Source organism: Geotrypetes seraphini, chromosome 1 (assembly GCF_902459505.1).
Source record: "Geotrypetes seraphini chromosome 1, aGeoSer1.1, whole genome shotgun sequence".
Lineage (NCBI taxonomy): Eukaryota > Metazoa > Chordata > Amphibia > Gymnophiona > Dermophiidae > Geotrypetes > Geotrypetes seraphini.
Genome location: NC_047084.1, coordinates 433,515,061 through 433,530,455, shown reverse-complemented (window position 1 = coordinate 433,530,455; position 15,395 = coordinate 433,515,061). Strand labels below are relative to the sequence as shown.

At 40.7% G+C, this 15,395-nt stretch overlaps 1 protein-coding gene across 3 annotated transcripts in view; it reads left to right on the top strand.

Annotated features, from left to right (window-relative positions):
- Positions 1–15,395, top strand: part of FOCAD (focadhesin) — a 471,722-nt gene that overhangs the window by 417,216 nt on the left and 39,111 nt on the right. For all 3 annotated transcript variants that reach the window (XM_033919504.1, XM_033919495.1, XM_033919513.1), the window contains 2 exons: positions 9,633–9,761; positions 11,190–11,305. In XM_033919504.1, coding sequence (XP_033775395.1) covers positions 9,633–9,761; positions 11,190–11,305 — 245 coding nt within the window. The remainder of the gene's footprint in view (positions 1–9,632; positions 9,762–11,189; positions 11,306–15,395) is intronic.

Below are 15,395 nucleotides of genomic sequence, written 5' to 3'. Positions count from 1 at the left end.
ACTATTTATATCAAAGAGATTTGTTCAATTCAAACTTGTTCAATTATTCAACAGTTGTTCACTTATCCATACTTCAAAGAATGCTATAATTCATAAAGTTTATAGATTAATCTTTAAATTCATAGATTAATCTTTATGGCTACGGTATGGCTCTAGCTTTACATGAAATAAGATGCTAGAGTGTAGCAACTGAGGTCACCATAAAGATTAATCTATGAATTTAAAGATTAATCTATAAACTTTATGAATTATAGCACTCTTTGAAGTATAGATAAGTGAACGACTATTGAATAATTGAACAAGTTTGAATTGAACAAATCTCTTTGATATAAATAGTGAGTGTGGCAATTACTTACAACACTAATATTATAGCTTCACTCAGAAGAAATGTTCTCTGTTTGACTTCATAGTCCAATATAGACTATTATATTTTATGGGCACATTAGCATTTAGCTTGCGCTAAATCGGCTAGCGGGCCTTAGTAAAAGACCCTGTAAGTTTCAGCTGGAAACTTTTAGGTGAAAGACTCAAATATCTGTAACAGTTCACTGAGCTGCCCAGTCTCCTCGCCACATGTGCTTACATACATACTTTGCAATATATTCAAAACCATAATAAAGGGGCCTGCATTCCAGGGCACATTATTTATATATTGATTTAAATGGTCTTATATACTGTGGAGCACAAAAACAGGGGAACAACAAACCACAAAAAATATCAAAAGATAAAAAGAATGGACGCCACGATTCGGTTTTGGACTTGTGATGTTTCTACATGTTTTTGTTAGGTTTCATTTGAACATTGGTAGCGTCTAGTTTTTATGCAGCAATCCATTCATTCCATCATTTTTTCTGTGATTCTTAAGACTCCTGAGGCAGGCCTGTTGGCCGAAACATGTACGTGTCGAGTCATTGAATCATTGATTGTACCATGATGATATGGGAAGAATAAAGGCTTTACACACCAACAGATGAGTTTGTGGACACTATTTTAGTGCGCATCAATCTCTTGTGGACAATTCCATTCTTTTTATCTTCTTATATACTGTGGATCATACTTCCTCTATGGCAGCGGTCTCAAACTCAAACCCTTTGCAGGGCCACATTTTGGATTTGTAGGGACTTGGAGGGCCTCAGAAAAAAATAGTTTATGTCTTATTAAAAAAAATGACAATTTTGCATGAGGTAAAACTCTTTAGTTTACAGTTCATAAATCTTTCCTTTTGGCTAAGTCTTAATAATAATATTGTAATTTATAGCTAAAGAGACATATGATCAAAAAATTGTTTTATTTTACTGTTGTGATTATGATAAACTTACTGAGGGCCTCAAAATAGTGCCTGGCGGGCCGCATGTGGCACCCGGCTGTGAGTTTGAGACCACTTCTCTATGGTTTACAATTTCATATAAGTGATAAGCCAATTAAACAGACAAAACTAGACACCAACAAAAAATTGTACAATACCATCCTGTATATGCCACCAACTAATAAAACCTTCCCATGATAAACAGAAAAGATATTTTAAAGACAGGTTCTAATATTCTATTACAGTCTCCACACCATATGCTTTCTGAAACAAATATACCCTAACTAGCTTCCTAAGTGGGTAATGGATTCCAAATGCTAGGCATGGTATACATAAAGGCATGCACACAATATTCTGCTTTTCTAAATACCTTTACACCAGGTACATTCAAGAATCCCATAGTCTGTGACCGAAGCAGTCTGACTGGCCAATGTTTATGGAACACCAGTTGAAAATAGAGGCACAGTCTCTTTAAACACTTTAAACACCAGTGTTAAGATTTTAAACTTTGTACATTTTTCCATTTGTAAGTCAGGCCAATTAACTAAGACGTAATATGTTCATATCTCACTACCCAAAGATAACTCTCATCATTTCAGTCTGTAAAAGCTGCAAACAGTGTACACCCTGATGAGACAATGCATAATAAATCAAATTATTGACATGATATGATAAACATCTGTATTATCTCTCTAAAGTCATCCTGCAATAAATAAGTCCTGATGTTTTGTGCCAATCTTCTTCAAAGCAGAGAGACAGATTCATATATGCACAATTTTAGTAAAGGAGTCTTCTCACTGTTCAGCTTTGAACTTTCTGATGATCAAAAAATCAATGCCTAGTTTGCCCTTTCGGGGTTCGCTGCTAGTTCACAGTGATATTGAAATGGTTTATTTATGGGTATCCCTCCTTACCTAAGGTGTATTACAAAATCAACATTAATAATTCATAATATGTACATAAAATCAGACATAATTCATAATATGTACATAAAATCAGACAAAATAATGTCATCTCAAATACAGACAGGATAATATACAAACTGTACCCAGATTAGAGAATGACACGGTGACAAAATTCATCACCGTTCCCGTCCCCGTGGATAACCGCTGGAAACCATCTTCATGTCATTCTTTAAGGAGAGAGGGAAGAATCAGAGTATAATTTGGCACAACCACTGACCCGCAAGCTTTGCTTTGAAGAATGCTGGTGTAGAAGGACCGAGGTTGAAATAGACACTAGAAAATGACATGGGATTATTTCCCGCGGTTATCCGCAGGGACGGGAACGGTGATGAATTTTGTCACCATGTCAGTCTCTAACCCAAATTACTGCCTAGTTCCCACTCCCCTCTATCCTGCAAAATGATTCTGTCACAGTATTTTACATATTCCAGCTGTTCAAACAGAGTCAACAGTGTTCCTGTTCCCTAAACACTTTTGAGAAGAGACCTTTCACAAGGTTTTGGGGTTGTTGTTTTTTAATTAAATGTGACTTTATCTGCAAAAAATCTTAAATGTGATGGCAGTTGATTCCATTCATTAAGGCCTGCAACAGAGATATTAAGTGCTTGGAACATTATAGCACATTTGGCCTATCATTGGCTTCTATGTTGAGTTATTTTCTGACATGATCTTCCTGCTAAAATAAATCTAAATGTTAGTGTACTGCAAGGATATGTCTTTTCCCCTTTTTTCTTTTCTTTATATTGCTATATTGTTTCTCTGTTCTTTAATCTCTTCCTTCCAGTGGCATAAGTTCAAATGAAAAGCCCTCCCCCAAGCAAAATTTTGCTGAGGGCCTTCCAGAACAGGGGAGAAAGACTCTCTGTCTTCCAGCCTATGGTAGAGTTTGGAAAACACCACTTATTTTTAGCAAAGTTGGTGCACCACTTCCCACCAGCTTTTTTTCCAGTTAAAATCTTCAAGGCCAACTGGCTGCTGGAGAAGCACTTAGATACCTCATGGTTTAAGTAGCTAGGGTTACCATATAAGACACCCAGCTCACCTATGCTCTACCCTGCCCCAGTCCTGTCCTATCCACAATACCCTGCCCCACCCCTGCCTGCTGCTTGTCTTTTAGCCTGGATTTGAATACTGCCAGAGAAAGAACTCGGCATACCTACTCAGGTAGTCTGTTCCAGGCATATGGTGCAGCAAGATAGAAGGGGCAGAGTCTGGAGTTGGCAGTAGAGGAAAAAAGTATAATTAAGAGAGACTTACCCAATAAATGGAGTTCCTGGGAAGGATTATAAAGAGAAATAAGAGAGGAGGGATACTGAGGACCTGCAGAGTGAGTTCATTTGTAGGTCAATAACAGGAGTTTGAACTGTGTACAGAAGTAGATGGGGAACCAATAGAGTGCCTTGATAAGAGGGGTGATGTGAGCATAGTGCCTGTGATAGAATATAAGGCGTGCAACAGAATTTTGAACAGAAGGGAAGAGATATGGTTTAGTGGAAGACCTGTGAGAAGCAGATTGCAGTAGTCTAGGCGAGAGGTGATGAGAATGTGAATAAGAGTTTTGGTAGTGTGATCAGACAAAAAAGATTAAATTTTGATGATACTATAGAGCAAGAAACGACAGGCTTTAGCAGTCTGTTGGATTTGTGCAGCAAAGGAGAGGAGATGAGTCATAGATAACTCCAAGGTTGGGAGCTGATGAGACAGAGAGGATAAGAATGTTATTCACAGGAGTAGAAAATGGGGGAAGAGGAGGAAAGATAAGAAGCTCAGTCTTGGCCATGTTCAGTTTTAAATGGTGGCAAGACATCCAAGCAGCAATGTCTGACAGGCAGGCTGAGACTCGGGCCTGGATTCCTGTAAAAATTTCAGGTGTGACAGTGTAAATCTGTGAGTCATCAGCATGGAGGTGATCCTTAAAATCATGTGATGAGATCAGAACACCAAGGGAATAAGTGTATATGCAAAACAGAAGAGGTCCCAAAACAGAGCCTTAGAGTACATCGACTGATAGCAGGATAGCGATGGAGGAGGATTCATAAGAGCATGCACTAAAAGTGTGATGGGAAAGATAGGAAGAAAACCAAGAAATAAAAGAGCCCTGAAACCCAAGCGAGGACAGTGTATTGATAAGAGCATAAGAGATGCCGCTGTTGGGTCAGACCAGTGGTCCATCATGCCCAGCAGTCTGCTCACGCGGCGGCCCTTTTGGTCAAAGACCACTGCCCTAACTGAGACTAGCCCTACCAGCATACGTCCTTGTTCAGTAGGAACTTGTCTAACTTTGTCTTGAATCCCTGGAGGGTGTTTTCCCCTATGACAGCCTCCGGGAGAGTGTTCCAGTTTTCCACCACTCTCTGGGTGAAGAAGAACTTCCTTACTTTTGTACGGAATCTATCCCCTTTCAACTTTAAAGAGTGCCCTCTTGTTCTCCCTACCTTGGAGAGGGTGAACAACCTGTCCTTATCTACTAAGTCTATCCCCTTCAGTATCTTGAATGTTTCAATGATGTTCCCTCTCAATCTCCTCTGTTCGAGGGAGAAGAGGCCCAGTTTCTCTAATCTGTCGCTGTACGGCAGCTCCTCCAACCCCTTAACCATCTTAGTCGCTCTTATCTGGACCCTTTCGAGTAGTACCGTGTCCTTCTTTATGTATGGCGACTAGTGCTGGATGCAGTACTCCAGGTGAGAGTGCACCATGGCCCGGTGATGATGAATATATTGTCAATGTGATAATGAATAAATATGTACATATGTGACCAACATCATGAAAAACGACCAAAAATCAGACATACCTTTGAACTCACGATCACAATTTCTCATGTAATTAAGAAACTGAAGATTCAAAGTCACTCGGAAAATCTTGTGAAAAAGGCAAAGAAAAAGAGAGAAATACTTTGACTACAAATGTAATAATGTGTTATTGCTTGAATAAAAGGAAAAAAAGGAATTGGAAAAACAAGAAAAAGAAAAGGGGAGAGAAGAGGGAAGGGAAAAAGGGGGATGGGAAAAAGAAAAAATATATAAGGAAAAAGGTGAAGGAGGAAGGGTAAAGAGAACAAAAAGAAAAAGGTAGAGGAGGAAGGGAAAAAGAGAACAAAAGTCTAACAGAAAAATAAGGGAAAGAGGGCAGGAGGAAAAAAGGGGGAGGGGAAGAGAAAAAGAGAGGAAGTAGAAGGAAGGGGGAAGAAAAAAAATGTGGGAGGGGGAAGGGAACAAGCTTAGAATCACCTTCACCCAGCTGAAGCGGCACTTCTACACTTGGACATCCCCAAATGAGCAGCATTGCTACCAAATTGACTACTGTCAAATTCACTACATCATCTGCCAGCAAAAATGGAAGGGATCAATTTTCTCAGCAAAACCACTACCAGGTGTAGAGTGTGGATCTGATCACCAACTCCTTTAGCCAAAGTCAGGGTCAGACTATGCAAGTTAAAGCACCAACATCTAATAAATTGAGTGCCCATGGGATGGGCCCCAATATGATGGGCTCGGTCAGAAACTGGTTGAGTGGAAGGCAAGATAGTGGTCAATGAAGATCGCTCTGAGGAAAGGGATGTTACCAATGGTGTGCCTCAAGGTTCTGTTCTTGTGCTTGTTCTTTTTAACGTTTTTATAAGCGATATTGCTGAAGGGCTGTCAGATAAGATTTGCCTCTTTGCAGATGATACTAAAATCTGCAATAGAGTAGACAACCGGATGGTGTGAATAACATGAAGAAAAACCTAGAGAAACTTGAAAAATGGTCTGAAATTTGGCAGCTAAAATTTAATGCTAAGAAATGCAAGATCATGCATTTGGGCTGCAAAAACCCAAAGGAACGGTACAGTTTAGGGGGTGAAGAACTTATATGTATGTGATGATCTTAAGGTGTCCAAACAGGTTGAAAAGATGACAGTGAAAGCTAGAAGGATGCTAAGGTGCATAGGAAGAGGTATGGCCAGTAGGAAAAAGAAGGTATTGATGCCCCTGTATAAGACTGGTGAGACCTCATTTAAAATATTGTGCACAATTCTGGAGACTGCACCTTCAAAAAGATATAAAAAGGAAGGAGTCGGTCCAGAGGAAGGCTACTTAAATGGTGCGTGGTCTTCCTCATAAGGCGTATGGGGACAGACTTAAAGATCTCAATATGTATACTTTAGAGGAAAGGCAGGAGAGGAGAGAAATGATAGAGACATTTAAATATCTACGTGACATAAATGCGCATGAGTCAAGTCTTTCATTTGAAGGGAAGCTCTGAAATGAGAGGGCATAGGATGAAGTTCAGGAGTAATCTAAGTAAATACTTTTTTACAGAAAGGATGTTAGATGCATAGAACAGTCTCCTGTAAGAGATGGTGGAGACAGACTATGTCTGAATTCAAGAAAGCTTGGGATAGGTACATGGAATCTCTTAGAGAAAGGAAGAGATAATGGTTACTGTAGATGGGCAGACTGGATGGACCATTTGGCCTTTATCTGCCATCATGTTTTTATTAATCACAGTGGTGGTTCAACAGCAGAGATCAAGCATCAATTAGCACTGGGGTGTGCAGCCTTGGTGAGCATGGACCAAATATGAAAGTGCAAGGACATCTCAACCAGCATCAATCACTGCCATTGTGATCCCAATCACAACATATGGCTGTGAGACATGGACACTCACGAAAGCAGATAGAAGAAAAATTGATACCTTTCAGCTGTGGTGCTGGAGAAGACTTCTACAAATCCCATAGACAGCTAGGATCACCAACAAAGATGTTCTTAATCATTTAAACCCAGAGTTGTCCCTGGAAGGCAAGATTACCAGCCAGAAACTGGCCTATTTTGGACACATGATGAGGGTGAATTCACTAGAAAAGGAGTTGCTTCTCGGAATAGCCAATGGTAAAAAGAATCAGGAGAAATCAAAGGCCCGTTGGTTGGATACCATCAAGAATGACACGGAAATGAACACCAAGCAATTGAAAGAAGCTGTGGAAAACAAAGAAGCATGGTGAGGACTAGCCTGAGTATCTAAGAGTCAGACACAACTGAATGGATGATAGTAGTAGAATTCTTCATTGTACACCGTGCACTTTCTACTTGTATCAGACTCTATATCAAATCGGTGCTGGTTCTGTAATAATTCTAATGGAACGTTTGATCATATGTTATTCTGGTGTCCATATGTACATGAGTTCTGGAAGAAAGTATGGAATAAGATTCAATTGCTGACCAATAAAGATGGCTCATTAACTTATACGAGTATACACTTCCTCCTCCCGATTTGCGATTTTAGGACTCGCAATTTTGATTATTCACAATTTCCTATTTCCGGAATCACTCCCACCTCCTTTCCACCTCCTCTACCTCCCCAGACCTTACCTGGTAGTCGTGGTCTTTCCGGGCAGGAGTGATCTTCCTACGCTCCTGCCCCTTGCAGATCACTCTTCCAAAATGGCTGCCATAAGTTCCCATCGTAGTCTCGAGAGACTACAGGAACTCACGGCAGCCATTTTGGATGAGTGATCTGCGTGGGGCAGGAGCGTAGGAAGATCAATCCTTCCCCAAAAGACCGCTAGACCATCAGGTAAGATCCAGGATGCGGGAGAGAGGCGGGGATGGGTCAGAGTCGGCCCAAAAGTTATTCGTGAATTTTCAATATTTGCGGGTTGGCTCTGCCCCTAACCCCCGTGAATAAACAAATTTGATGCAACACTCAGCATTACTGATGATGAATGTGAGCTAATAGCTGTATTTATTTAGTTTTATAGCCCGTCTTCCCCAGGAGTCCAGAACGAGTTACAAGGATACATGCACAGAGTTTTCAGGAACAGAGATACATTTGTTACAGAAACAATAAAATGTTACAGGATCAGAGAGACAAAAGTTACAGGAGCAAACGCATACAACGGCATACAACATGTATGCTATGGGAAGCTAAATGGTCATAGGGATGCTAAGCAACACATGCTCTTCAAAGTATACTACGTTTGGAAGTTTTCATTTGTTAAATTATCAATTCTGGTGGCAAACGGTATGTACTACTTAACCACTATGAAGCTAATGTACATCAAAAATTGCTGCATAAGAACATAAGAATAGCCTTACTGGGTCAGACCAATGGTCCATCAAGCCCAGTAGCCCGTTCTCACGGTGGCCAGTCCAGGTCATTAGTACTGGCCAAAACCCAAGGTGTAGCAATATTCCATACTACCAATATGGGCACCTGTTAAGGAATTTGTTAAAGATGTTTAAATGCTGTATAATGTGTGTGATTTCTTAATACTTATGAGTAAATATGGTATAATTACCTTTGAGAAAAATGGATGGGTGGGAGGGCTTTTAATGTAAGTCAACATATGTTAATGTATGTTTATTGTTCATATAACTTATTTATATAATGCGTTTCTCTTATATGATGAGATCCTTCATGTTCCATATTATATATGACTAGTCTTTAAGCCCGTTACATTAACGGGTGCTAGAGACTCCTCTTCCTGTATAAAGTTGTTTGGGGTTTTTTTTCATTTTAGATTTCCTCCCCCTCCCTTTCCCCTTCCCGTCCCACCTTTCGCTTTTTCAACCCCCTTGCATCATCCGCTCCTTCTCCTGCACAGGCCACTGGAGCAGAGAGGACGGGGTGGAGGGGGCTGCCGGCTGGGGCTAGCGGAGAGGAGCTAGGCGGCTGGAGGAGTAGCAGCAGCCACTGCCTATCGCAGCCTCTGTCCCGCCTTCGCCTTCTTATAGTTTTCTTCACCGATCCTTTGGAGAGCGGCCTGCAAGGTTCGCTACAGCGGCTAGCGAACCTCAGCAGGCCACTTTGAAGAGGACCGGTAGCGGGAGGGAGGAGTCGCTGGCACACGCGCCTCCAGCTAGCGCAGGCGCCGTGAGGACTGGCACAGAAGCACACCTCACGCCACCAGGACTCACGGACTTTCAACAGCGCATGCGCGCTCTAGGGTTTTATTATTATAGATTCTTTTATTGTACTTTTTTATTGAAAGAGTGGTAGATCTGTGGAATAGTCTCCCAGTAGAGGTGGCGGAGACAGACTGTTTGAATTCAAGAACGCATGGGACAGGCACGTGAGATCTCTTAGGGAGAGGAGGCGATAATGGATACTGTGGATGGGCAGACTGGATAGGCCATTTGACCTTTATTTGCTGTTATGTTTCTGTGTTTACTGTATTGCACATTAATTAGTCAATAAAATGAACTGAAAAAATAATTTGACTAACTGTATCAGTTGTATTGTTGTGAATTGCAAAGAATCTTGAAGGTACTATTTAAATATTATTGTGTCTACTCTTTGCAATTTTTCCTTCAGTACTCCTAGGTTGTACTGATAATGACATATATATCCTATGCTTTATTTATTGTGTGTTTTCTTTGTAGGTCCTGAATCAGTTCCTCCTCATTTGGTCAAGGTATCCTTGGAGCCTATTGCTGTTGCTGGAAATAGCTATCAGTATCCTCCCATAAACTGGGCTTCCATTCTGTCCCCTCTGATGAGATTGAAATTTGGTAAATCTTCAGTTTCATGAATTATATTAATTTGAATTGAATATGCTATGTAAACCACTTTGGTTGTAACACAGAAAGGCATTTTACCATTACCCATTTACCACTGTGAGGATGTGGTTCTCTGTGGACCTCTTTGGAAAGTTTCTCTTCATATTCTTTCTTAGCTTTCTTTATTATTATTGTATTAACTAACCGCTGGCTACTTTGCTCTATTATTGCACATTCTCCTATATTATGAGATACTGAAGCATGTAACAAGTGGTTTAATGGAGAACAGAATGCATCTGTGATGGTTCTCCATTCCTTTGGTCTCCGTTTCATATGACCGGTGTATGTGGGGGTACTGAGCACATTCATTACGTTTCACCATAATGTTATATGGCTTTATCTATTTTTTCTTTTTGGTTTTTATTTTGATTTGTTTGATTGTATATTATTCTTTGGCACTACTGTTTTGATATATTTTTATGAGTGCATATTTAATAATATAATCCCCAAGATATTAATTAAAAATAAATAGTCAAACCTTGGTTTGCGAGCATAATTCGTTCCAGAAGAATGCTTGTAATCCAAAGCAAATTTCCCCATAAGAAATAATGGAAACCCAGACAATTCGTTCCACAACTCAAAAACTTTAATACAAAATACTATACGTACTTGTATTGCAAGACTTCGCTCATTTAGAACAGTTACTACAGTCCTGCAGCGTCAGAGAGAGAAGAACCATCGGCTCAGTTGTGATGTGTGTATACTGTATGTACTTGTATTGCAGTAGCCAGTGCTTGTATATCAAATGAAAATTTAATAAAATGTTTTGCTCGTCTTGCAAAACACTTGTAAACCAAGTTACTTTCAGTCCAAGATTTTACTGTATTGACATATTGAGAATATACAGTATGTATACATTATAGATATAAATATTGGGCATGTGTTACATTTAATCACACCTATATTGAGATAGGCCCATGGTACATGGGCCCGGATTCTCTATGGGGCTCCGATATTGGCAGCTGCCTAAAAAGTGTCAATCACGCGACGGCACCCTTCAGAGAATTGTGCCTCTGTGAAAGATAGGCACTGGACATGTAGGCCAAGGTTTTCCAGGTCTATGTTTCCGGTGTCTATCTTTTGTCATGAGTTGCACCTATGTAGGGACTTTAGGCCGCCTAACACCGCTTCTGCCGTTAGTCATGCCCATATTGGTGTTCGGTGGCCATAAGCACCTACGTAGGTTTGATTCCAACATGAATTTAGGCACTGTTAGTGCTTTAATGGTGACCTTTGTTGCCATTTTCAACAGCATTTGTTACTTAGGCGCCATTTCTAAAATTTCCCACATGATCTCTTTACAATATTTGAAAGAATAAATAAATTTAAATCCAAAATGAAAAAGAAGAAGATATAGTAACAGTGATATTTCTTTAATAGGAGAAGAAGTCCAGCAGCTGTGCATTGAACTAGCAGTAACCCAGGCCCAGTCATCCCAAAATGCTGCAGTATTCCTGGGGATGTGGGTTGTACCACCTCTGGTCTACAGTCTCAGCGTATGTATTAGTTTAGGTATTCTGTATACATGGTAAGCAACACTGTTACACCAGTTAATTTTCATGGCCTATATGCTGGATTGAATAGCTCTATTGTGTGCATTTGGATGGGGGTAGGGTGAGATGTCAGAGGACTCTGCTGAGTAATAGGGATCTGTACAGAAACGTTTGTGGCTTGGTTTCTTTTTGTATCATTTTAAATTTTCATTTGGTTCATCTGGATCCATTAAAACCAGAGGCAGCAGCACCACAAGACACATGAGAGATATAAATGCCCCATGATGCCTGAGCACCCTTAGCCAAGACAGGCTTAGTCCAGGTAGGCAATGAACCAGAAAGCCCCCAATTTAATTACCTGCTTTCTCTCCCCTCCTCCCTCAATGAAACAGTCACTGGTTCAGAAAAGTATCCTCCTTGGTGCCCTTGAACCATCCCATCTGTTAAAAAAGAAATGACAGCTACCCTGAAACTTATTGTTCCCCAACTTTAGCATTCCTGTGCTGATTTTTTTTTTTTTGTAAACTTCCCATTGACTTCCACTGAAGTCAGTAGGAACTTTGTTCAAATGTTTTTATTGTTTCATAACAAAAACAGTAAATACAGTAAAGGCAGTCAAACCAGTATCCAATAATACAGAGTGTTGACTGGAGAGAAAACCCACCCACTTCCCAGTCCATGCCAGCCCAATCCTCCAAACCCCAAAGTGCAACCCCCTTCCCCCCCCCCCCAAGAAAAGCATACAGAAGGTGACCAGAAACTGCCCAGGAGCCACAAGAGTCAGTAGGAACTTTAAACTAGAGAATGACACGGTGGCGGTTACCCGCGGCTAGCCACTTTTAGCCTCGGTAACCCACCAAAACGGTGACCAAAAAAATGGTCACCGCAAGTTCGGGGACAAGGCCATTCACCGCCCCATGGAGCGGTGAACAATCTTGAACGCGCGGTGACCGAGCATTCGAGCCGGCAGCCCACTCTCTCCCGCCGGCCGTCTATGTAACTCCCTCCCTCCTTTTCCCTTACCTTTTCTTCTTAAAATGGCAATTTCTATAAGGCTACGAGCTGTATTACAGCCGGAGCCTTGAAGTCGCGTTGCATTGCCAGCTGGTAAAAGTCTCCTCTGACGCAACTTCCTGTTTCCAGTTGCATCGGAGGAGACTTCTAGCAGGCAACCCGACGCAACTTCAAGGCTCCGGCTGTAATACATCTCGTAGCCTTATAGAAATCGCCATTTTAAGAAGAAAAAATAAGGGAAAAGGAGGGAATGCACGGCTGGCCGGCGGGAGGGAGCTGCTGGACCGTGTGAAGGGTGCTGAGGAGTGGGGGGATAGAGAGGAGAAGACGCTGAAGACGGGAACGGGGCCGGGGCGGTGAAAGAGACAGCGGGGCAGTGAAGGGGATGGCAGAGACGGGGACAGGGCGGTGAAAGGGACAGCGGGGACGGGGCAGTGCAGAGGATGGTGGTCCAGGGACGGGGCGGTGACGGGGACAGAATTTTTCCCCGTGTCATTCTCTACTTTAAACTTCTATTAGATTATAATGGTAACAAATTAAATAATAATGAATGGGTTTTGTTTCCTATGGGAACGATTTTAGTTCATTTCATTTGAAACAACTGAAAATAGACTTTTAAAGTAGTCTTTTTATTGAATTTTTTTTTTTTACAACAAAAGAACAGAAACAATATACACATCAACAGGGCAACATTCCAAACACTGTAATCTTTGGAGGAAAAAAGAAACCTCCCCCCTATCCATTCTAGTCTCCCATTCCAACCCTCCGCCCAAAATAGACCTTTTTTCAAATCACATTTTACCATTTATTTCAAAATGAATGCAGATCACTACTGAATAATAAAGGCTTTCTTGCCCACTTGTATGTGGGTATTGTGCCCATGCCTTACAGCATCCTTAACCAAATTCAGATTGCCACAGACAGTATTTATAATTGTGGTGGACTTTTGTGAAGGTTTATTGTTTATAACTTACTACACCTGTTTTCTCTGTTTTTAATACAGAAGTCTCTAGTTATTCACATTTATCTATTTGCTTAAGATCATCTGACCGAAACCTTTAAAACAGTTTTCTGAGCATTTCTGGAAGTTCCATGGAATTTGTCCCTACGTGAGCCCCCTCAGTTTCTATTTTTTCATTCTGCCAACTAGTTGCAAGTCATGCTTCTCTTAAGTCCTCATTGCATGTTTTTCTAGCTTTTGAGATTCAAATTTATTTATTTTCTATTTCTTAAAAGGTGGGAGTATGTATTTAATGAGAACTTTTTATACCACCTTTAACTACATATATAGAGTAAAGCGATTTACAGTCTATTAAAAAATAGGTAATAGGAAAGAACTACAATTTGGAATGGGACAGAATTAATCATTCCCAAGTACACTCATTAAACAAATACATAAAACAAAGGAGAAGAGATGATAGGACTGGTTACAATCAAATCCCTCATGATTTTCCTTTCAGTTCAAAAATGCCTGACCAAATAACGCGGTTTTACAGTGTTTTTGAAAATTTTTTAAATAAAGTTTCACTACAGATAGACAATGGTAAGGAATTCCATAATACTGGGGCAAGAAAGAAAACGGCAGAATGATGTGTTGATTCAAGCCATGCGTAACAGGGGGGTGGTGAAACTTTTGATGATTGTCTAATGAGGGGAGATTACAGGAGGGGGGTATATGGAATTGTCAGACAATGGAGATACACTGGCTTCTAATACAACAGCAAACCATCTTCAAACTGATGATAGCCTTTAATGCGCCTACTACATAGCGGGAAACCTTCCCATCTACCACCTTATAAGAACATAAGAATTGCCGTTATGCAACACTCCAGCAAATTGTCTCTACTTAGAAAAGGCTTAGAAAAGTTCATACTCAGAGTGCCTAAACTGTGGAACCAACTCCCTCCAGCTATAAGGGTGATTGACAATCTACTGCTATTAATTATTTCTATAGCGCTACCAGACGCACGCAGTGCTGCAGTTACAAAGAGTAAGTCAACAGAGCTTACAATCTAAACAGGCAAGACAGACAAACAGGATGTCATGGATACAGTTAAGGGGAATGGTTATTTAACAGTCTGGGTTGGAGGGCAGAGGAGCAGGGTTAAGGATTGAAAGCTATATCAAAAAGGTGGGTGAAAAGCAGTGAAGACTCTACTATTCATAAACCAATATGCTCCTGGCCTAAGACTTTAACTGCCCACAGTATGATGGGAGACTATTGTTGGTTCTTGCAAAGAGAGACAAATGTACAGTACAAGTGTAAAAGCAAGTGTCTCAAACATTTCTGAACATGCTGACATCACTTTTCTGTGAGTTAAGAGAGGCGTAAATATATGCTATATACTTCTCCCTCCGTATTCGCTGGGATAGGGGATTAACAGAACCGCAAATACTGAAAAACCGCAAATAACTTTTTTATATGTTGTTTGCTGTTTTCTATTAAAAACCATCGTGAATATGGTAAAACTGCAAATAACATGGTGGGAGACATAGCCTGTTTCTGAAAGAGAGGCAAAACATGGTGAACAAAGTGCTGGGAATCAGCGATTTTCTCTGTAAACGCTTGGAATCAGTGATTTTTCTATGCAAGCTGATGTAATTTGGGGGGAGGAGCCAGCAAGCTAAAAACCATGAATAATCAAAACCGTAAATGCTAAAACCACGAATACGGAGGGAGAAGTGTAACATGTCTCCTTATTGTCTTGGAGTTTGTTTTCAGAGTAGACTCCTTAACACAAGTTTGGTGGTACACTGTTCATACTCGCAATATTGTGCCGATCTGAAATCAGCATCATTAAATTAACTAAGAACACTTCTTAAGTTCTCAGTAGCAAAGAAAAACTTTGTTTTTTGTTCACCAGTATTATTTTATAGACCTCTAGCATATCACCCATGAGTCTTCTTCTTCCCGGTCTCACTTTCAGAATAGGCCCACCATTCCTACCCTCTCTCCATCCCGACTTCCTGGTCTCTTCTGGTCCACCGGCACGAACTGCTGCCACCGCTGCTGCTCATTCATTCGTGTCTGCCTTCACCTGGTCTCTTCTTCAAAGCAGCCTGCTGAGGATCACTGGCC